This window comes from Enhydra lutris, unplaced genomic scaffold, assembly GCF_002288905.1.
Source record: "Enhydra lutris kenyoni isolate GAN:26980312 unplaced genomic scaffold, ASM228890v2 scaffoldscaffold3, whole genome shotgun sequence".
Classification (NCBI taxonomy): domain Eukaryota; kingdom Metazoa; phylum Chordata; class Mammalia; order Carnivora; family Mustelidae; genus Enhydra; species Enhydra lutris.
The window spans coordinates 41572542-41594291 of NW_019154087.1; the positions used below are offsets into that span (position 1 = coordinate 41572542).

Sequence of the window (21750 nt, forward strand, 5' to 3'; positions counted from 1 at the left end):
TGTGTATGCATATGTACTTTTAACTCCAAATCACATTACCTGGTTTGATCATCCCCTTAATCCACTAGAAAACCAGTGCATCTTTAAGGGAAGAAAGGTGAGTGCCTCTATTTAAAGTGGGGATGCATCCCTGACTTAATATATAACCTTCCAAGGTGACTGATTTGGAGAAAACAACACTGATTTCATATTATGAATGTTTCTGTGTTCAAGTAACAAAGAAATCCCGTTTCCATTTGGTCAGTTTGGCTCTAAAAGGCCAAAAAACCCCAAACATGGCAATTTTGTTTTGATTGTGCCTTTTCTCTGGCAGCAGTGGGGCCTTGTGATTATGACACTACCATTTTTGGAAGTGAGAAACTTGAATGAATACAACTGAATTATTTTATCCAGTCTACTTAGATCTGTATGTAAAGGGGGGAGGATGCATTTAATATGTAATCTGATTTCGTTAGACCATACTAGAAATCACTTTAGAACTTGGCTCATTGAATTTCTTCACATGTTAGAAAGGCTTTGTGTGGTAAATGAGTTTTAAAAAGACAACTCAAAATACTTAAAATACTACAAAGTAGAGTGTGAGCTAACTAATTACAAATTAAATTTTACATTTGTGATTATTCATGATCTTAGGTTCGTTTGCCGTTGTTGCCAGTTGATTTTCTTATGGGTGTTGTGGCAAAAGAACAGATTGTCAAGCAAAATCTAAAATGTAGAGATTTATTGGATGAAGCAAGAAATTACCATCTTCACTTGAGTAGCAGAGCAGTACCTGACTTTGAATACTCCATTCGGACTACCCCAAGGAAGCGAACTGCTGGTAATTAAATTACTCATTTTATCATCTCTACTGGAAGGATTATATTCCCAAACTTAATTGTAAGATGATTAGTATCTGATTACCTTAAAGTGGTAGTAATTGGCAAGTAAGGTCATATGTGAATCTTACTAGACATGATTCACGTAGTTTTGCCAATAAGCCAATTTTTTAAAAAGCCTTAAGTCCTGTGAACTTTGAAGAGCCTGCTGAAATAGCTCTCTCTTTCCCTCCTTTTTTAAAGGTTTTCTTGATACTTTCAGCAGAGTTAATTTCTCTATCATTTGTACTTTTAGAATACTTTGTTTGCACTTGTTTTATTTTACTGTGTTGCACTGAAATTTATTTGACATGTTTTGAGCTCTTCAGAGACAGGTAAATACCTTATTCACGTTTATATTTCTAGTGCCAAGGATGGAATGTGACACATATTTTGTGTTTAAATATTACTAGATTTTGTGTTTTATTAAAAGAAAGGCACTAGGGGCGCCTGGGTGGCTCAGTGGATTAAGCCACTACCTTCGGCTCAGGTCATGATCTCAGGGTCCTGGGATCGAGCCCCGCATCGGGCTCTCTGCTCAGCAGGGAGCCTGCTTCCTCCTCTCTCTCTGCCTGCCTCTCTGCCTGCTTGTGATCTCTCTCTGTCAAATAAATAAATAAAAATCTTTAAAAAAAAAAAAAGGCACTAAATGGGGCCCCTGGCTGACTCAGTTGGAAGAGCAATCTGACTCTTGATCTTGGGGTCATGAATTTAGCCCCATGTTGAGTGTGCAGATTACCAAAAAATTTTTTTAAAAAACTGAAAGGCACTAATTACATTTAAAATTTGTATAATAGATTATGTTAGACTCTTAGAGTCTAAAGGTCTTATATTTAAGTAGGCATGCAGCTTTACCTTTATTTGCCATAATTTTCAAACTATATTTTCCTAATAGTTCATGTTCACTTATGTTACTTTTTACAAGTATGAAAAATATATTTGAGGGATGATGGAAAGGAAATGAAAATCCAGGAATTTGGGAAGTGGTACTTTGAACAGAGAGTTTATCTACATTTGTTTTGCTATCCAATATAGTTATCAAATAAAGAGATCTGTGGAATAGCCTAAAAATAACAACAAAGGGGAGTACTTGATTATGAATAGTGGGATTTTATCTATGTAAAAAAAATGTGAATGTCATATATGTACTTATGAAGAAGTAGTTCTTCTAAATAAAACTGACCGTTGAACAATACGGGTTTGAACTACATGCATGGGTCTACTTCTATGTGGATTTTTTCAGTACTATAAATGTATTTTCTCTTTTTTTTTTTTTTTAAGATTTTATTTATTTGTTTGACAGAGAGAGAGAGATCACAAGTAGGCAGAGAGGCAGGCAGAGAGAGAGGAGGAAGCAGGCTCCCTGCTGAGCAGAGAGCCCGATGTGGGGCTCGATCCCAGGATCCTGAGATCATGACCTGAGCCGAAGGCAGAGGCTTAACCCACTGAGCCACCCAGGTGCCCCTTTTCTCTTTTTTCTTATTGTATTTTTTATTTTAAGTAGGCTCCATGCCCAGCATGCAGCCCAGTGAGGGGCTTGAACTCACAACCCTGAGATCAAGACCTGAGCTGAGGTCAAAGGTCAGGTTAACTGACTGAGTGACCCAGACACCCCTCTTATGATTTTCTTAATAACATTTTCTTTTCTCTAGCTTACTTTATTGTAAGAATATGGTATATAATATATACATAAAATATGTGTTAACTGACCATGTTACAGCATGTTAATAGCAGTAGGCTATTAAGTTAAGTTTTGGGGGAGTCAGAAGTTATATGCAGATTTTCGACTACACAGGAAGTTGGCATCCATTACTCCTGGGTTGTCCAAGTGTTATCTGTAGTTTAACATGGAAAGGACTGCTTATTCTCCTTTTTTATAGGTTTATGTCAAGAATTAAATTTTTTTGAAGTATAGGGTTTTTTTAAGTTGTGAATCCTGTTTCAGGAAGTAAAGGTATTTAATTAAATTCCTCTTTAAATTCAGTTTTGGGCACTTGGGTTGCTCAGTGGGTTAAAGGCTCTGCCTTCGGCTTAGGCTATGATCCCGGGTTCCTGGGATTGAGCCTCATATCGGGCTCTCTGCTCGGCGGGGAACCTGCTTCCTCCTCTTCTCTCTCTGTCTGCCTCTCTGCCTTCTGTGATCTGTCTGTCAAATAAATAAATAAAATCTTTAAAAATAAATAAATACATTCAGTTTTAAATTTAAACAACACCTTGGTAGCCTGATTTATATATATATAGTAGGCATATAGTAGACCCTTGTGTACATGATCTCTTACATGATTGCAAGAACTTAATGAGTAGGTTTTAGTGTAGGATTCAGTCCTTATTATGAGATAGATGGTTTTATTCCATTTTATGGATGAAGAGAACTCAGCATAAAAATGTGCCCAAGGCCACACAGAGAAACAGTATAGAAAGGATTTGCATCCTGATCTTTTTGTTTCATTTTTAGCTTTTTTTCTTTCCATTCCATGTTCTTAGGTGAACTGTAAAACTGAAATACTAGTTTCTACTGAAAATCTATTCAATAATTGAGATTACAATCTGGGATTATAATTGCAGTTGTGCCATTTAATAGTGTAATTTGGGGCAGATATCATAATATCTGAAGGCCTCAGTTTATTTATAAACAATTTTGATTTGCATAATCTTTAAAGCCTCTTCCAACTTTAAATTTCTTTGATTTAAAGTATTGATTTAGTTGGAAAAGATGACACAAGCAATTTTGTACATTTTTTAATGCCATTATTCAGCAAATATTTATTTAGTACCTACCACATGTCAGGTTCTGGGTAGGCATTAGAAATGCAGATGAAGAGGGCGCCTGGGTGGCTCAGTGGGTTAAGCCTCTGCCTTTGGCTCAGGTCATGGTCCCAGGATCCTGGGATCGAGCCCCACATCTGGCTCTCTGCTCGGCGGGGAGCCTACTTCCCCCTCTCTCTGCCTGCCTCTCTGCCTACTTGTGATCTGTCAAATAAATAAATAAAATCTTTAAAAAAAAAATCAGCTTTAAAAAAAAAAAGTTGAGGGAAAATGGAGGGGGAGGTCAACCATGAGAGACTATGGACTCTGAAAAACAACCTGAGGATTTTAAAGGGGCGGGGGTGGGAGGTTGGGGGAGCCAGGTGGTGGGTATTAAGGAGGGCACGTATTGCATGGAGCACTGGTTGTGGTGCAAAAACAATGATTACTGTTACGCTGAAAAGAGATTAAAAAAAAAAAAAAAAAGCAGATACACATAGAATATAGCCAGCCCTATTTTGAGAAAACTTGCAGTGCAATATAGGGAAATAGACATGTGAATAAATAAATGCAATGAAGTGGTAAAGGGATGTTGATATATTTATAAGGATAGTGGGGAACACAAAGAAAAGTGTGGCTATTTTTACCTTGGAAGGGTCAGAAAAGGTTTTATAGACAAATCAAACCTCAGTCTTAGTTTTGAATAATAAACAGATGTTTTTCTTGGTGCCAGTTAAGAAAAGGGGTATTCAGTTCATTTTTCATCTGTTGAATGCCTAGTACGGGCCAGACACTGGGCTAGCCCTGATTAGTACAAAATGCTTAACACACAGTCTAAACCTATCTTAGGCTCTGGAGACAGATACAGCATAATGGATCATTTCTATACCGTGTTAAGTGAACAACAGTTACCAAAAATTGGCTTTGAAATATCAAGGATGAGCACTGTATGCATGTTGCAGGAACATGAAGTTTAAGAGAAACTGAGGGAGAAGATCGGATTAGACAGTGCGAGGCCTTTATGCTGTGCTGGGCTTTAACCTGTAGGACAGTGGTTCTCAAAATGTAAAGGAAGTGGTGACCCCTTCCCATTCCCTTGGGAACTTGTTAGAAAATAAATTCTTGAATCTACCCCATGCCTATTGATTCAGAAACTCTGGAGGTCGGGACCATCAATCTATAGTTTATGCCTTCCAGGTGATTCTTGAACCACATGGAAGTTTTGATTTTTTTTTTTTTTTTAAAGATTGCAGTGAAATATGTATAATCTAAAAATTATCATTTAAACATTTTTAAATCTATAATTTAGTGGCATTGGCTAAAGTTTTTTAAAACTACTGATTTAGGTAATAGAAAGCTGTTGAAAGAGTCTTTTAATCTATTCTGTTGAAGGTCTGCAAGCAAAAAGACTACTAAGTGATAAAGGACAGGATTTTGCAGTAGTTGTAATAGCAGATGAAGGCCTGAACTAGAGCAGTGGCAGGGAGGGAGGGAGAGGGAGGGCAGGGCACCTCAGGGAAGGAAGAGGTTTCAGGTAGGTGAGGAAGAGAGAGCATTTGAGTATGTTGGGTTTTAGGTGCCTGTGGGACGTCAAGTGGAAATGTGGCTTAGATGTGTTGCTTAAAAGGCTAATTATGATACAGATGGAATTTAAAATCAAGGCATGTTCTCTTCCTGTGTGAACATGAAGTATGTGAGAAGCAGGCAAAGGATGAAACATGGGAAACATAGGAAAGAAAAATTATTGCAGACAAAGGAGACTTCAGTATTCTGGAAATCAAGAGAATTTAAGAAGTTTTCCAAAAAGCAGGGTGATCAGCATATCGAGTTGCATTAGTATTCAATAAGAAATTAACTTAAGGGTCACCTGGGTGGCTCAGTTGGTTAGGCATCTGCCGTCAGCTCCACGTCAGGTTCCCTGTTCAGTGGGGAGCTTGCCTCTCCCTCTGCTGCTCTCTGTGCTCATGCTCTCTCATGCTCTAGCTCACTCTCTCAAATAAATAAATAAAATCTTTTAAAAAAAAGAAATTAAGAGTTTATTGGATGTAGTTTTGACCTTAGCAAGAGCAATTTAACAGAGTGGGTGAAGATCTAAACCATACTACGATGGGATGTTAGCAGAGATAGCTGAGGTATCGTGTTCTTTGAGAAATTCAGATAAGGTGAAAAAAGAAAATTAGGTTTTTAGTAACCTAATGACATTGAAGTTATCCAAATAACTCATTTTTTTTTTTTTAGCAGTTCTTCAAAATTTTGACTTCCTAAGTATTTTTTCCACACTAATTTAAAAAAAAAATTAGGGAGCTATAATTCTGATCTGTATTTTCTGGCTTTACCTTTAGGTGTGCTGTTTTGTGTAGGTGGTCGAGGTGGATCTGGTGACCCCTTTCGCAGTATCGAATGCTATTCTATCAGCAAAAACAGTTGGTTTTTTGGGCCAGAAATGAATAGTCGAAGGCGACATGTGGGTGTAATCTCTGTGGAAGGTGGGTCCATTATTGTCTTAAGTCATAGCACATAATGATAACACACTTCTAAATATTTAAACTTTGAGAATTTCTATAAGAAAGTTGCTAAATTATAAAATGTTTCACTATATCACTAAGATATTTGTGTGGTGACTGTTTACTTGCCTTATGCCCATAGATGCTCAGCGAACAATCTCTTGCATGTAGGTGTTTATTGGGAGAGGAAAGTAGGGAAAAGGGAGTTAAAGAGTTAAACTCTTCTAAGTTATATTTGCAAAATAAACTAAAAAAAGTATTGAACTCAAATAATAAATATATATCAGCTTTTTCTATACCTAATTATTATTGAAATGAGATTTTTTTTTTTAAACTGGTTACTGAAAATGAACTAATTACAGAACCATGGGTAAACTGTTAAGGGGACTTTTAAAAAGTAACTTTTTTTCTGATTATAGAAAATATATTTTTTGGGGGGAAAATATGAAAAGATTCTAATAAAAAGTAAAAATCATCTGTAATCCAAATACCCAGAAATAGTTACAGTTGACAATTTTGTATGTAACCTTTAGCATTATTTATTGTATGTGTATTTTTAATAACTTCATTTAGAAAGTTTGATCATACTGTATTGAATTTTGTATTTTTTCATATAACATTTTTCATATAACATTGAGCAGTTTTTAATTTTACTAAACATTCTTTGAAACCACGATTAGTGATTTCATCTATGTAATAAAAAGTTGGGAAACCAAAGGTAGGGATAGGTTTGAGCATTTAAATAACTTCATATAGAACACATGTTCCCAGCATTTTATTAAGTAGAAGTTTACAATTATTTTTATTTGAGGGATGCCTGGGTGGCTCAGTTAGTTAGGCGGCTGCCTTCGGCTCGGGTCATGATCCCAGCGTCCTGGGATCGAGTCCCACATTGGGCTCCTTGCTCGGCGGGGAGCCTGCTTCTCCTCTGCTTCTGCTGCCACTCTGCCTGCCTGTGCTCGCGCTCTCTCTCTCTCTCTCTCTCTGGCAAATAAATAAATAAAATCTTTAAAAACAAAACAAAACAAAAACCAATTATTTTTATTTGACTATTTAAGTGACATTATTCATGATGATGAATAGACGAATATTTGTTGAAAATTATCATGCTATTCTAATTATATGTTGATCTCATGTATACATTATTTACATAAATAACTATCAGTTTACGTACTTGGAATCAAATGAAAATGCCTCTCTGTTTGACAGGTAAAGTGTATGCAGTTGGTGGACATGATGGAAATGAACATTTAGGTAGCATGGAGATGTTTGATCCTTTCACTAATAAATGGATGATGAAGGCATCAATGAACACAAAGAGGTGAATTAGCATGGAAATTTTTTTGATTTATTGGTGGAAAATAAAGCTTCCAATAATTGAAAGGGCTAATTTTCTACTTTTTATGTTTTTAGAAACTTTAAATACTGCCTTAAACACATTTTGTTAAATTTAGCATCCAATGTGATGCTTTGTTATAACTTTTTATAATTTCTTTCTTGAGAATGTATTTTATATTTTAGAATATAGTAATAAATAACATAGTTTCCACCTAAACCTGAGCCTGAACATTGATTTTTTTTTAAATTTTGAAATAATTTTAGACTTAGGGAAAATTGCAAAAATAACAGAGTTCCTACATACCAGTGATTCTCAACAAAAGATGATTTTGCCTCCTCTGTGGAACACTTGCCAATATCTGGAGGCATTTTTGGTTGTCACAGTTTGGGAGTGGGGACGTTGGGGGAATGGCTGCTGGCATCTAGATGAGAGAGGCCATGGATGTTGCTAAAAATCCTGTAATGCACAAGAAAGCCCTCCACAGCAAAGAATTTTCCCCATCCCAAAGTTTAGTAGTGCTGAGATAGAGAAATCCTGCTGTATACTCTTAACCCAGCTCCCCTAATGTTGACATCTTATACCATCATAGTACAATTATCAGGAAACTAAAATTAATACAGTGGTATTAGTTAATATAGATCTTATTCAACTTTTGCCAGTTTTTCCACATATTCCTATGCTTTGAATTGGGTTTTCTTGTCTAATTATATTGCTTATTAATATAATACAATGTAAGTAGTAGCAGAGATGGTAGGTGTTTTTGTCTTATTTATTTTTTTTAAAGATTTTATTTATTTGACAGAGACAGTGAGAGAGAAAACAAAAGCAGGGGGAATGGGAGAGGGAGAAGCAGGCTTCCCGCCAAGTAGGAAGCCTGATGTGGGGCTTGATCCCAGGATCATGATCTGAGCCAAAGGCAGATGGCTGTCAACTGAGCCACCCAGAGGCCCCCATTTTGTCTTATTTTTTATCTTAGTGGAAATATCTCTAATGTTTCCCTATTAAATGAGATACTGGCTTTAGGACTAAGGTGTAGGTACTTTAACATACTAAGAACATACCCCTCAGGGCACCTGGGTGGTTCAGTTAAGGGTCTGCCTTCAGCGCAGGTCCTGATCCCAAGGTAGCGGGATCAAGTCCTCCTTCGGGCTCCATGCTCAGCAGAGTCTGCTTCTGCTCCTCCCCACTGCCTGTGCTCTCTCACTCTCTCCCTGTCTCTCTCAAATAAATAAATAAATTCTTTTTTAAAATAGCCCTAATTTTTTACTCATTCTTTATTATGAGCATTAATATTAATAATTTTCATCTACAGTAAATTGAATATATGTTGATAAGTGGATTAGTCTAAAGAGGAATAGTTTCCATAACATGACTTAGTAAATGTTGACTAGAATTTTTTTAATGACTTGAATATCAAATTTTCAGATATTTTATGGTGAACAGATAGCTAATATTTGATCAAATCAAGATTCAAAAGCATAGGGCTCCTGGGTGGCTCAGTGGGTTAAAGCCTCTGCCTTTGGCTCAGGTCATGATCTCAGGGTCCTGGGATCGAGCCCCGCATTGGACTCTCTGCTCAGCTGGGGAGCCTGTTTCCCTCTCACTCTCTGCCTGCCTCTCTGCCTACTTGTGATCTCTCTCTCTCTGTATTAAATAAATAAATAAAATCTTAAAAAAGAAAAGAAAGAAAATTAACCATGTTTTCTTTATCCATTTATCTATCAATGGATACCTGGGATGCTTCCATGGTTTGACTATTGTAAATAATGTTGTAATGAACATTGGGATGCGTATATCCCTTTGAATTAGTGTTTTCATATTCTTTGGGTGAATACCCAGTAGTGGATCTTAGGGTAGTTCTATTTTTAATTTTTTGAGGACCTTCCCTACTGTGTTCCACAGTGGCTGCACGAGTTTGCATTCCCACCAATGCACAAAGGGTTCCTTTTTCTCCACATCTTTGCTGATAGTGTTGTTTCTTGTGTTTTTGATTTTAGCCATTCTGAGAGGTATGAGATAGTATCTCATTGTGGTTTTCATTTGCATTTCCCTGATAATAAGTGATATTGAGCATCTTTTTATCTGTTAGCCATCTGGATGTCTTCTTTGGGAAAATGTCTACTCATGTCTTGCTCCCATTGTTTGGGTTTGGGGTGTTGAGTTTGATAAGTTCTTTATAGATTTTGTATACCAGCTCTTTATTGGTAAGTCATTTGTAAACATCTTCTCCCATTCAATAGGTTGCCTTTGAGTTTTGTTTATTGTCTCCTTTGCTGTACAGAAGCTTTTTATTTTGATGTAGTCCCTATAGTTTATTTTTCCTTTGTTTCCCTTGCCTTAGGAGACATATCTAGAAAGATGTTGCTATGATCAGTGTCAGAAAATAATGCCTTTGCTTTCTTCTAGGATTTTTATGGTTTCAGTTCTCACATATAAATTTTAATCCCCTTTGAATTTATTTTTGTGTATGGTGAAAGAAAGCAGGCCAGTCTCACTCTTTTGCATGCTACTGTTAGGTTTTCCCAACACCATTTGTAGACAAGACTGTTTTTTTCCATTGCATACTCTTTCCTCCTTTGACAGAGATTAATTGACCACATCATTGTGGGTTTATTTCTGGGCTCTCTGTTCTGTTCAAGTGACCTATATTTCTCTTTTTATGCCAGTACCATACTGTTCTGATTACTATATATTTGTAATATAACTTGCAGTCTGGAATTGTGACACTTCCAGTTTTCTTTTTCAGGATTGCTTTAGCTATTCAGGGTCTTTCATGATTCCATACAAATTTTAGGATTGTTTGTTTCTAGTTCTGTGAAAAATGCTGTTGCTATTTTGATACAGAGTGCATTAAATCTGTAAATTGCTTTGAGTAGGATAGACATTTTAACAATTTGTTTTTACCCATGAACATGGAATATTTTTCCATTTTTGTTGTCTTAAATTTCTTCCAACATTGTTTTATAGTTTTCAAAGTATAGGTTTTTCACCTCTGGTTAGGTTTATTCCTAGGTATTTTATTCTTTTTGGTGTAGTTGTAAACAAGATTGTTCTCTTAATTTCTCTTTCTGGTGCTTCATTTTTAGTGTATAGAAATGCAACAGGGGCTCCTGGATGGCTCAGTTAGTTAAGTGTCTGATTCTTGATTTCAACTCAGGTCATGATCTCATGGGTTTACTTCTGTAGATTTTTTTTTTAAAGACTTTATTTATTTGAGAGAGCAAACAAGTATGAGCACAGGAGGGAGAGTGAGAAGCAGACTCCTGCTGAGCAGGGAGCCTGATGGGGGGCTCAATCCCAGGGCCCCAAGATCATGACCTGAGCTGAAGCAGATGCTTAATCGACTAAGCCACCCAGGTGCCCCAAGGGCAATAATTCTAAGTTTAGGGTAAGAAAAGGTTGCTTGAGAATGGGGAAAATCTTAAGGAAGTTCCATTTAAATTAAGATCTGAAGGAGTAGAAGAATTTATCCTAGGTAAGTGTTGGTGGGTAGAAGGGTGATGGGTGGAAAGAAATGAAGTCTGAAAATCTGGAGGTCAACATGAACAGAGAATATAAAGGAAGTCCAGTATGGTGAATGGTGTGAAAAATAAGGCTGAAATATTAGGAAAGGTTAAGGGACACCTGGGTGGCTCAGTTGATTAAGCGGCTGCCTTCAGTTCAGGTCTTGATCCCAGCCAGGGTCATAAGATCAAGTCCCGCATCAGGCTCCTTGCTCTGCAGGGAGACTGCTTCTCCCTTTCTCTCTACCTGCCTCTCCTCCTGCTTGTACTCTCTCTCTCTCTCTCTCTCTCTCTCTCTGTGTCAAATAAATAAATAAAAACTTTTTAAAAAAATAGGAAAGGATGAGGGTCTTTCAGGTTTGCCAAGAGTTTTTTTTTTTAAAGATTTTTTTTTTTTTTTTTTTGGGACGCCTGGGTGGCTCAGTTGGTTGGACGACTGCCTTCGGCTCAGGTCATGATCCTGGAGTCCCGGGATCGAGTCCCGCATCGGGCTCCCAGCTCCATGGGGAGTCTGCTTCTCTCTCTGACCTTCTCCTCACTCATGCTCTCTCTCACTGTCTCTCTCTCTCTCAAATAAATAAATAAAGATTTTTTTTTAAATTTATTTGACAGACAGATCACAAGTAGGCAGAGAGGCAGGCAGAGAGAGACAGGAGGAGGAGGCAGGCTCCCTGCTGAGCAGAGAGCCCGATGCAGGACTCGATTCCAGGACCCTGAGATCATGACCAGAGCCGAAGGCAGAGGCTTTAACCACTGAGCCACCCAGGCGCCCCCAAGAGTTTATTTTATCTGGTGAGCTTTCTCTCTCTCTCTCTCACACACACACACATACTTTTTAATAGCAGGGGATTGAAATGGAGAAAGGATTTGAGGAGGACCAGAGTGAAAACAGTTTGGGAGACCAAGAGGGTTATTGTAATATTTTAGTCAAGAAAAAATAGTGGCTTCGACTAAAGTAGGAAAAAATGGGATACAAAGGACATATTTGAGAGATAATTTGGAAGTATACAATCAAGATTTTATGATAATTAGATGTGGAAGGTGAAAACAAGAAGCAAGGATGATCCTTCAGTTTTTGACTTAAGTAGTTGGATATGGGTAGCGGTACAATTTTCTGTGTTAGGAAAAAAGATAACAGGATAAAATTTTTGTTTCCCTTGTGATGGGTGTATTCCTTTTCTATTGCTGTGAAATATTTACCCCACACTTAGCAGCTTAAAACAGTACCTGTTTATTAAAGCTCACAGTTCCATAGGTAAGAAGTTTGGCAGGTTTGACTGAGTTTTCCCTTTAGGGTCTTACAAGGCCAAAATCAAGGTGTAGGGTGGGCTAAGCTGTTATCTGGAGGCTCTAGGAAGAATCTACTTCCAAGGTCATTTAGGTTATTGATAGAACTCTGTTCCTTGAGATTGTGGGACTAAATTTTTATTTTTACTGGCTGTTGCCAGGTGTCACTCTCAATTCCTAGAAGCCACTTTCAGGTCCTTTCCAGGTGCTCCTCTCTGTCTTTAGACAAGCAGTGGGATGCAGAATCCATCTCATTCTTTGAGTTTTTGAGTTGTCTCTGCTACCAGCTGGAGAAAACTCTCTAATAGGGCTTGTGTAATTAGATTAGGACCATTCAAGTAATCTCCTTTTTGCCATATAATGTAATAGGATCATGAGAGTAAAACTAGAGGGTGAATATACTGGGGGTGGGGGGGTACATCTTAAAATTTGCTTATCACAGGGAAGTAGGCATGAGTTTCAGCTTAAAGTTAAGGTCGAAGAGGGGTGCCTTGCTGGCTCAATTGGTTAAGCATCTGACTCTTGATTTCAGCTCAGGTCATGATCTCAGGGTCAAGAGGGAGCCTGCTTAAGATTCTCTCTCCCTCATCCTCTGTTTCTCCCCCCCCTGCCCCCCACACCTCTCTTACTTGCAAAAAAGTAACATTGAAGAGCTAGCATGACAGATTTAAGGTAGAAGTTGGATATATGTCTGGAAATAAACATTTGAGTTATCATAAATCCATGGAAAGAATGATGTTGCCTTGGGAGAGAGCGTAAAATTGGTAGGAGGCCTTAGGCAACTTCATAATTTAATGATGGGGTAGAGAGGAAAGCACTGATAAAGGAAACAGAATAGCACCAGCCAGAGATTTAGGGGGAAATTCAAATGTGTGATTTCATGAAAATCAAGATGGTTTTGAGGAGTAGGAAATAACATTATTAGTTATTTTGGTTTGGGATGGTGAAGGGGAGGGAAAGGGAGGGACATTTACTAGGTACACGTCTGCATTATAGAACACCTGTATGTTCTAGAGTGCACACACATGTTCACACACCTGCAAATTTTTATAGCCACAGTATTTTATGTCATTGCTCTATACTCAAGAGAAAAGAAATTAGGGGGATTGAAAATGAGTAAAAACATTACCCTTAAGAATCCTCCCTAGGATTCTCTTTGGTAAACTTAGAATCTCGGTTGACCAGCTGCACTCTCCAGGAATATGGCTAATACATAGCTCTAAATATGGGCCAGTCACTGTTCTAAGTGCTTTACCTATATTATCTCTGCATCACAAATGGGTTACAGATGAAGAAGCATGGTAGAAGTTTATAAAGAACACTGTCCAAAGAACATACCAAGTTAGTGGCAATTTATAGTTTTAGGATAGTTTAATTTTTATTGCTGTGTTTTTAAAGAAATTGATATAATTTTTTTCTGATCACCATTACAGTGAATTAGCGTTGAAGAGGGCTAAGTCTCCCTCTTTCCAAGAAGAGAAATAAATGCCCTTCAGAAGTAAAGCAATGTGATATAAAGCTTGTAATATAAAAATTGATGTTCTTTTGTGTGGTACCATGAAACCCTGCATCAAAACACATGCTCAGCAATGACTTGAATTTAGAAATGAGATTGACTTCTGACCTCTACAGCAAAACATTTCTGCCAATTCATTAATCTCTCATTAGGCGATGTTTTACTATTGAATGTTTTGGACTCCATTTATATTATTTTGTTGGGTTTCACTTTATTTCATTTGATTTTAAAGTAACCTGTGTAGACTGTGTGTTATAAAACTCCAGAGGGCACTGTTCACATACAGTCACACAATTTGGCAATCTTGTAGCCACCTATTCAGAAACTCTGATAAATCTAAAAATAATGGGAAAAAACCCTCATTGAAGTTAACAAAGTAAATGACTTCCTTTAGCATATTTTTACTACCTTTTTTCGGAAACAAAACCAGATGCTAAAGTATGTTTTATTGTCTTTGCAGGCGAGGAATTGCCTTGGCCTCCTTGGGAGGTCCAATTTATGCAATTGGTGGGTTAGATGACAACACTTGCTTCAATGATGTAGAAAGATATGACATAGAATCTGATCAGTGGAGTACAGTGGCACCAATGAATAGTCCTCGTGGAGGAGTTGGCTCTGTGGCTCTTATAGTAAGTTATGTGGCAGTTTGCTCCTAGATTACATTGTATGACAGCCCTAATAAAGGTCTGCTATAGTCCTTTCTCCAGGTTGCAGATAATGATTGTATACCATATTATCTCATGAAACACTGCTTTCTTACACATTCTGGTCTACTGATAGGACCACATATAATTCAATTAAAAGTCTAATGTCACATTTTTTTTTCTTTCCTCATTTAGAACCATGTTTATGCAGTAGGTGGCAATGATGGAGTAGCTTCTTTATCTAGTGTGGAGAGGTATGATCCACATCTGGATAAGTGGATAGAAGTTAAAGAAATGGGTCAACGAAGAGCAGGCAATGGAGTTAGTGAGCTCCATGGTTGCTTGTACGTTGTTGGTGAGTGGATGGTATTTGTTTTAGTTTATTTAGTTTAATTTATTGCAGTATATACAATGATAGTGTCAAAGACAACACACATTATATTGGATTTAGGCTCAAATGGAATAGTCCTAAGATTTGCTTTCGAATTACTAAGGTTCACCTTCATGTTTTTTTGTTTATGCCTTCATCTTTCACATTTAAAATTTCTACCTTCATATTTTTACTAGGAGTTGCAAATATATCTAAAGTAGAGGATTATATTTAAATATGTATTTTTTAATGTAAAGACACAAATGTGCTTTGCTAAAATCTTTAAAGATTTAAGAAATTTGTTTCTCATCTTCATTTCACGGGAATTATGTTGACTCCTTTAAGCAAAGCAATGGATATTTCATATTTCATATTTCATAATGGCTGTTGGTATCTCTGCCTTGCTTTTTACTTACTGAATTGCAGAATTGGAAGGAACCACAGGCAATGCTTTCTCAACCTTTAATATGCATATGAATATTCTGAAGATACTGTTCAACTCAGGGGCGGAGCCCAAATTCTGTATTTCTAAGGCTCCCAAGTGATAATCAGTGCTGCTTCTGGTCCATTCAGCACACTTTCGGTAGCAAGGTTTTAAAGAACTATGAGATGGGAATAATGATGAGAATTATCTTTGAGAGAATTATTCTAATAGAGACAGTATACATGAAGCATCTCAGACTGCATCTGATACTTTGTAGTTACCCTGTAAAATGGGTGGCAGTATTGTGATTAGTAATTCCCTCCTTTACAGAAAAAGAAATTGTTCAGAGAGGTTGTAACTAGCATATGTCACACTTAGGTTGATGTAAACTGTTTGGAATTACATAACTTACAGTTCTTGATAAGAGAGTGTGGGATGTTATTAGCATTGAAATATCTGCAAGTAATAGAAGTAATGCTGAATATTCCAGTGCTTATGTGTATTAAAAGAAATAACATAATTTACCTTTAGATCTTGTCTGATCCTTACAGCTCTGTGAGGTAGCAAAGATTCAGCCTGAATAAATTACCTTATCATCACATGCCTTCTAAACCAGTGACAAAGCTGGAATTTGAACTTGGGTCTATGAGAACTCACAGTTCTTGCAGTACACAGTTGTTATGTCTCACAGCTCCCTATTTAGGAGAACTAAAGCCTTTATTATAATGAGAATGTGTTTTGTGGTGAAGATACTACTGTACACATTTGTTGATATTTATCAAATTATACACATAAAATTGGTGAATTTTAGTTCAATTAAATTGATTTAATTAAACCCATTAGAGAAGTTAACTGTTGTGTGTTGTGTTTTTTTTTTTTACTGACCTGAATAGACTGATCATAATAGCAACACTTCCTGTCCTCAGGAAAATAGGCTTAGTTGCTAAAGAGAGTTATTACTCATGTAGACTGAGATGGAGTCTAGAAAGAGGCACATTTATTTTTAAGGGAAAGAACACTGTCCAAATAATAGTCTCTGTAACCTTCAGGAATATATTAAGTAACATTGTTAGAATGGTGTATAGAGAGAACTGTCATCATCTAGATTATGTAGCATGAAGATGTAGTTTTGGCAAAAATTGGTGAGAATTCAGTCGTAGCCGTCTCGAATTATGATGACTATTACAGTATTAGGGGAAACAGTTGGAAAACTTTTGAGTCAAATGATTTCAGTGGTATTTTAGTCTCTTCTCAGGCCCTCTTACTATTTAAAAATATAATACACAACGTACACAGAGAAGGAATCTCAGTACTGTCTTGGATCCCTCTAGGAAGTGAAGGACAAATTATGAATGTTTGTGGGGTTTTTCTTCTCCAAAATTATCTGCTTCGATATGGGGACTTCGGTTTTTTCTATTTTAAGATTTTTAATCTTCGTATTGAGGTAAAATACTAAGTTATCTTGAATTGTAGAAAAATGTCTAATAGGAGTTGTGGGGTGAATTTTTTCCCTGATTTTCTCTTTTCTAAAATGTTTTTAAAGGATTGGGTTGTAGAAGCTATTGGATTGAGGTTTAATAGTTAATTTCTGTGACATGTACTATTTTTTAAAATCTTTTTTTTTATATATATATATAGGTGGTTTTGATGATAATTCTCCTCTGAGTTCAGTTGAGCGGTATGATCCTCGGAACAACAAATGGGATTATGTAGCAGCACTTACCACTCCCAGGGGTGGAGTGGGGATTGCAACAGTGATGGGCAAAATCTTTGCAGTTGGTGGGCATAACGGCAACGCGTACTTAAATACAGTGGAAGCATTTGATCCAGTGCTGAATAGGTAATTTTCATGTTTCCTGTATGCTTTAATGGGATCTTCCAGTAACAGATTATTCCAGAGTGCTAAAATACTACTAGATATAGCTATTAATATAAAACATTAGGGATATCTTATCTCCTTGAGGAAACTTGCTTTCAGTCCCAATAACAGGGAGTTTTTAGCTACGGCTGTTGATATTTTGAGTAAAGTAAATCGTGCTTTGTTTTAAGATAACAATTTTTTTCTTCTTTTTCAGGTGGGAGCTGGTTGGATCTGTGTCTCACTGCAGAGCTGGAGCAGGCGTAGCTGTGTGTGCCTGTTTAACCAGCCAAATTCGAGATGTAGGTCATGGATCCAATAATGTGGTTGATTGTATGTGATTTGAGTTCCGGCCACCAACAATTTAGTCGTAATTGATATGCAAGAAGGACAACCAGGATTTTGTATGACCACCTTTGAACAGTTTTCACTACTGCTGGAGTCTTATTTTAAATGAAAACTGTTGTATTGTGACTAAGTGCAACATTTAGAATGGTAGCTAAAGATCTGTTGTAATAAAAGTAAATTTGATACTTTCCACTTTAGCAAATAATGGGGTAGGGAAGAAAAACAATTTAACCTGAAACCATACCTCCTCTGAAAAATGTTTAAAGTAGTACCAGAACCTTGAAATCCCTCTTTAAAGACATTTGGATAAATCAAAATGTAAAATGGAATCATTTCCATTTTACCTGAGTTTTACCTTCTCTTTTGCCTAACAGTGTTAACTGTAGGCAGTGGACTTCTCCTAGAGGGGAGATTAGAACCTAGTCTTCAACACAAGTATATCAGGACACATAAGAGACCTGCTCCTTTTGAAGATCATTTCTACTTCGTGCTGATGAATTTATGCCTTGCTTTTTTTCTAGATGTCGATTTTTCAATTTCTTTGATATTTATAGAAGTAGAAAAAATGTTTACTCTTTTTCAGTGTCACTTGGCTGAATTTTCAGAAGCTTTATGGGCTTCTGCTGTAAGAAGCCCTTAATTACAGTTTGACTTATTTAGGGTACCAAACACCTACCTGAACTAATCCCATCTGAATAAATCTATACTTGTATTTTTTCATCTCATGCAAAAAGGACTTGTTTCATATTAGCAAAAATTGAACCAGAAGAAATATTATAGGAGAAGGCTTTAGAGTTGATATTATTCTGGTGCCCCGATGAGAGACCTTGAGAAGAAATGGTGCCGATTACATGACTCCCTGAGAGGAATTTGAAAATATGTCTCTTGTTTGATTTAATCATTTGGTTTTGAGCCTAGGATTATTATCTTTCCATTTTGCTCTTTTCCACCATCTTGATTTAAAAAAAAACCGGAATTTGGATGTATTTATTATCAGAAAATGAATGCATTTTTACAAAAATTCTTTATAGATTATGGTTTACTGATTAGTTCAAATCCATTATTACCAATAAAAGATATTGTTACTAAAAACAGCAAGATTGAAATTTACTGTTTTTTCTGTTTAATGAACTTCAGTATATTTATTGAACTTCAATTGAAAATATTTCTGCGCATTAATTTGAAGCCAGAATATTGATAAACCTACTGATTTAACAGCTCTTCGTGGTTTTAGCCAATATTATAAAATGGCCTATTCATTATATGTAAATATTTGTGTGAATATTTATGAAGAATATTAAAATACTCTGTTTTGTATTTGGAATGCACTTTGGTACCTCTCTTCCAGGCTTCCTTGAATTTTCCTGTCATCATGCCTCCCAATTTAGTGTAGTTTATTGCTGGTTCACAAGGAAGCTGGGGTATTGAGGAACCCATCCAGCCAGCTCTGAAGTTGATTGCCTATTAACTCTGATGGTCCTCGTTAAAAGGTAGCCTGGGCTTGTCCGCATAGTAGAGTAGAAAGCCACATTACAAAAGCCAGTGTCTATTGAGTTTATTAGACCAAAAAAAGAAAAAACAAATTGTAAGAGGATCTCAGGCTAATAGATAAAGGTCTTTCATGAAGCAGATTTAAAAGTTCCAAGTTAGGCCACTTTCTGCTGTCAGCAGCCTATAGGCAAGGTTATAAGTCTTTGCTGGAACTAAATCAGTGTTCTCTTATATAGCTATAACCATATTTCAGTCATTCCTCAAAACATTGAACTCTCTAGCACTCACTGGACTGGTTACCGTTAGCTGGGTGTGGAGCATAAATGTCAGCACCTGGCTTCAGCTGTCTCTTTCTTATGTCTGATAAGCTCTTATGTTATACTGCTTGTCTGGCTATGGTTACTAGTAGGTTTGTTATATTTATTTTGTGGAAGAGAGGATCATGGTCTTATTTCTAAGATTATTTCAAATAGTTTTTTTCTTTAACATATTTCTGCCTTTCATGTTTGCAGAATTTGGGAATATATAGGTATTAAATTTCTTTTTTTTTAAGGTGTTAAATTTCTATTTTTGGTTTTTACTATACCGTAGTCATCTAACATACTAACATACCCTAGCTACCTATAAAATAGAAACTACTCATAAGGGAAGTAAAGTGAAGTGAAGAAAACATGTTGGCTGTCTGTTATATTATGTGTAAATCATTAGAAACAGAGTTTGGGAGGACCTGACAATGGTTATGAAAAGATGAATAGTGGAACCAACATTCATAATTTATTAAAAACATTCATATAAAATGAGAATCAGGCTGAAGGAATCAATGCAATTGAAAAATGATTAAATTCACAGGAATAAAGAGATGACATTATTAAAAGAATATGGTTACTTAATTGTGAGGCCTTTCATTTTAACCTTAGATGTTAGTAAGAAAAGCAAAAAGTGATATAAAATTTTGAAATGATAGATGGGAGAAAAAGAAAAAGTGAAAATTTCCATATTATTATTTCTTCAAAAAGTATTGTAGGTGCTTTTGTGTGATTCTCCCATAAAGTTATTAAAGCCACTGCTTTCCTATATTAATTGTGTTGCCACTTAAAAAAAAAATTACCTAATACTGGTTTTGGTTAATTTCACTGTACTCTATGTAACTGATTATTTTAAATTATTTTAAATGTTTGAATAAACTTTGTATTCCCTCTAAGGAATATTATGTATTCTCTTAATTCCCACACACATTTTGAATTTATAATGCTGTTAAATGCCTAGATAAGAGATTGTTGAAATTATATAAACTCCTTTTGCAAATGGTAAACTTAAGAATTTTCTTTGTTACTTTTTTCTCCATTTCTTACATGATAGAGAATGCATTTAGAATCCAATGCATATCTTATCAGTTAAGAATGTTTTCTGTGTTTTTTTTTATATCAGACTATAAAGAAATTGTTGGGGTGTCATTTGCTCTTTCTCTTCTTTATGTGGAATTAAATGTTGCAATAAAACTCTAAAATATTTTCTTAAAACTGTATATAAATATAAATTTGTGTAGTAATACTCCCAACAAATCAAAATAATAAATTATCATATATATTGCTAAGGGCTGTGATTACAGTACTTGGATTCACACCAGTACTGTTTATTGATTCAAAATGTACTAGGGCGCCTGGTTAAGCATCTGCCTTTGGTTTAGGTCATGATCCCAGTATCCTGGGATCGAGTCCTTCATCAGTCTCCCTGCTTCATGGGGAGCCTGCTTCTCCCTCTGCCTCCCTCTCTCTCTCATGAATAAATAAAAAATTTTTTAAAATTTATATATATACTACATGTATCTATTATGAATAGCAACTTCTGTAAGATCTATGCAACTTCTCGTTTTTGACGCTTTTACAGAATCCTATGAAAACTATGTAATTGCTTATTCTCCATCCCTGAAACTTATTTAGTAAGTTGACTGTAATATTTTTTTTTTTTTCTCATAGGAAGGATTATTTAGGGGCGATGCTCAGTTAAGCATCGAACTCTTGATCTCAGCGTAGGTCTCCATCTGAGGGTCTTGAGTTCAATGCCCACACTGGGCTCCATGCTGGGCATGGAGCCTAATTAAAATAATAATTAAAACATAAAGGATGTAGGCAACTAATATAAGTAGTTTCACTAATCTTAGTAACTGATTAAAGCAATAGTCTCTTCAACAACTGTGGACTTGTATTGAAATGAGATTCTTGATGCATTAGGATGAATGTTGTTCTTCCAAGTAAGTGGTTTTTTTCCTCTTTTATAATTATGTTGCCAATACTAAACATTTTTCTGAAAATGGCCAGAAAAGTCCATGTGTAAGGCATCCAAGAGAATTAGTCTTGTCACTCATTTTAGTCATATGGTATTTTTTAATTAAAAAAAAATTCTTTTAAAGATTTTTTTTAAATTTTTTTTAATGATTTTATTTATTTGAGAGAGAGAGAGAGAGAGCATGAGAGGAGAGAGAGATCAGCGGGAGAAGCAGACTCCCTGCCGAGCAGGGAGTCCAATGTGGGACTCGATCCCAGGACTCCAGGATCATGACCTGAGCCGAAGGCAGTTGCTTAACCAACTGAGCCACCCAGGTGCCCCTAAAGATTTTATTTTTAAGTAATCTCTATACCCAGTGTGGGGCTTGAACTTACAACCCTGAGATCAAGAGCTGTATGCTCTACCTGCTGAGCCAACCAGGTGCCCCAGTCATGTTAATTTTGACCAGAATCTTGATTATGGCCATGTATACTTTATTCATTAAGCTTGATTAAAAATATTTTGTGTTACCCTCAAAAATTAAGGTTTTCCTTTACTGGGAAATTTTTTCATAAATAGACCATTCCAGTGGAAGATTT

The 21750-nt window shown here is 36.2% G+C and overlaps 1 protein-coding gene across 5 annotated transcripts in view; it reads left to right on the forward strand.

Annotated features, from left to right (window-relative positions):
* The window catches only part of LOC111157553 (kelch like family member 8), a 29138-nt gene extending 9280 nt beyond the window's left edge, over positions 1-19858 (forward strand). For 4 of the 5 annotated variants that reach the window (XM_022519081.1, XM_022519089.1, XM_022519063.1 and 1 more), the window contains exons 3-9: positions 634-820; positions 5945-6088; positions 7316-7427; positions 14212-14380; positions 14591-14750; positions 16828-17029; positions 17265-19858. In XM_022519081.1, coding sequence (XP_022374789.1) covers positions 634-820; positions 5945-6088; positions 7316-7427; positions 14212-14380; positions 14591-14750; positions 16828-17029; positions 17265-17388 — 1098 coding nt within the window. In that variant the 3' untranslated portion in view covers positions 17389-19858. The remainder of the gene's footprint in view (positions 1-633; positions 821-5944; positions 6089-7315; positions 7428-14211; positions 14381-14590; positions 14751-16827; positions 17030-17264) is intronic. The other variant, XM_022519073.1, reaches the window with a different exon arrangement.
* Positions 19859-21750: the final 1892 nt, after the last annotated feature.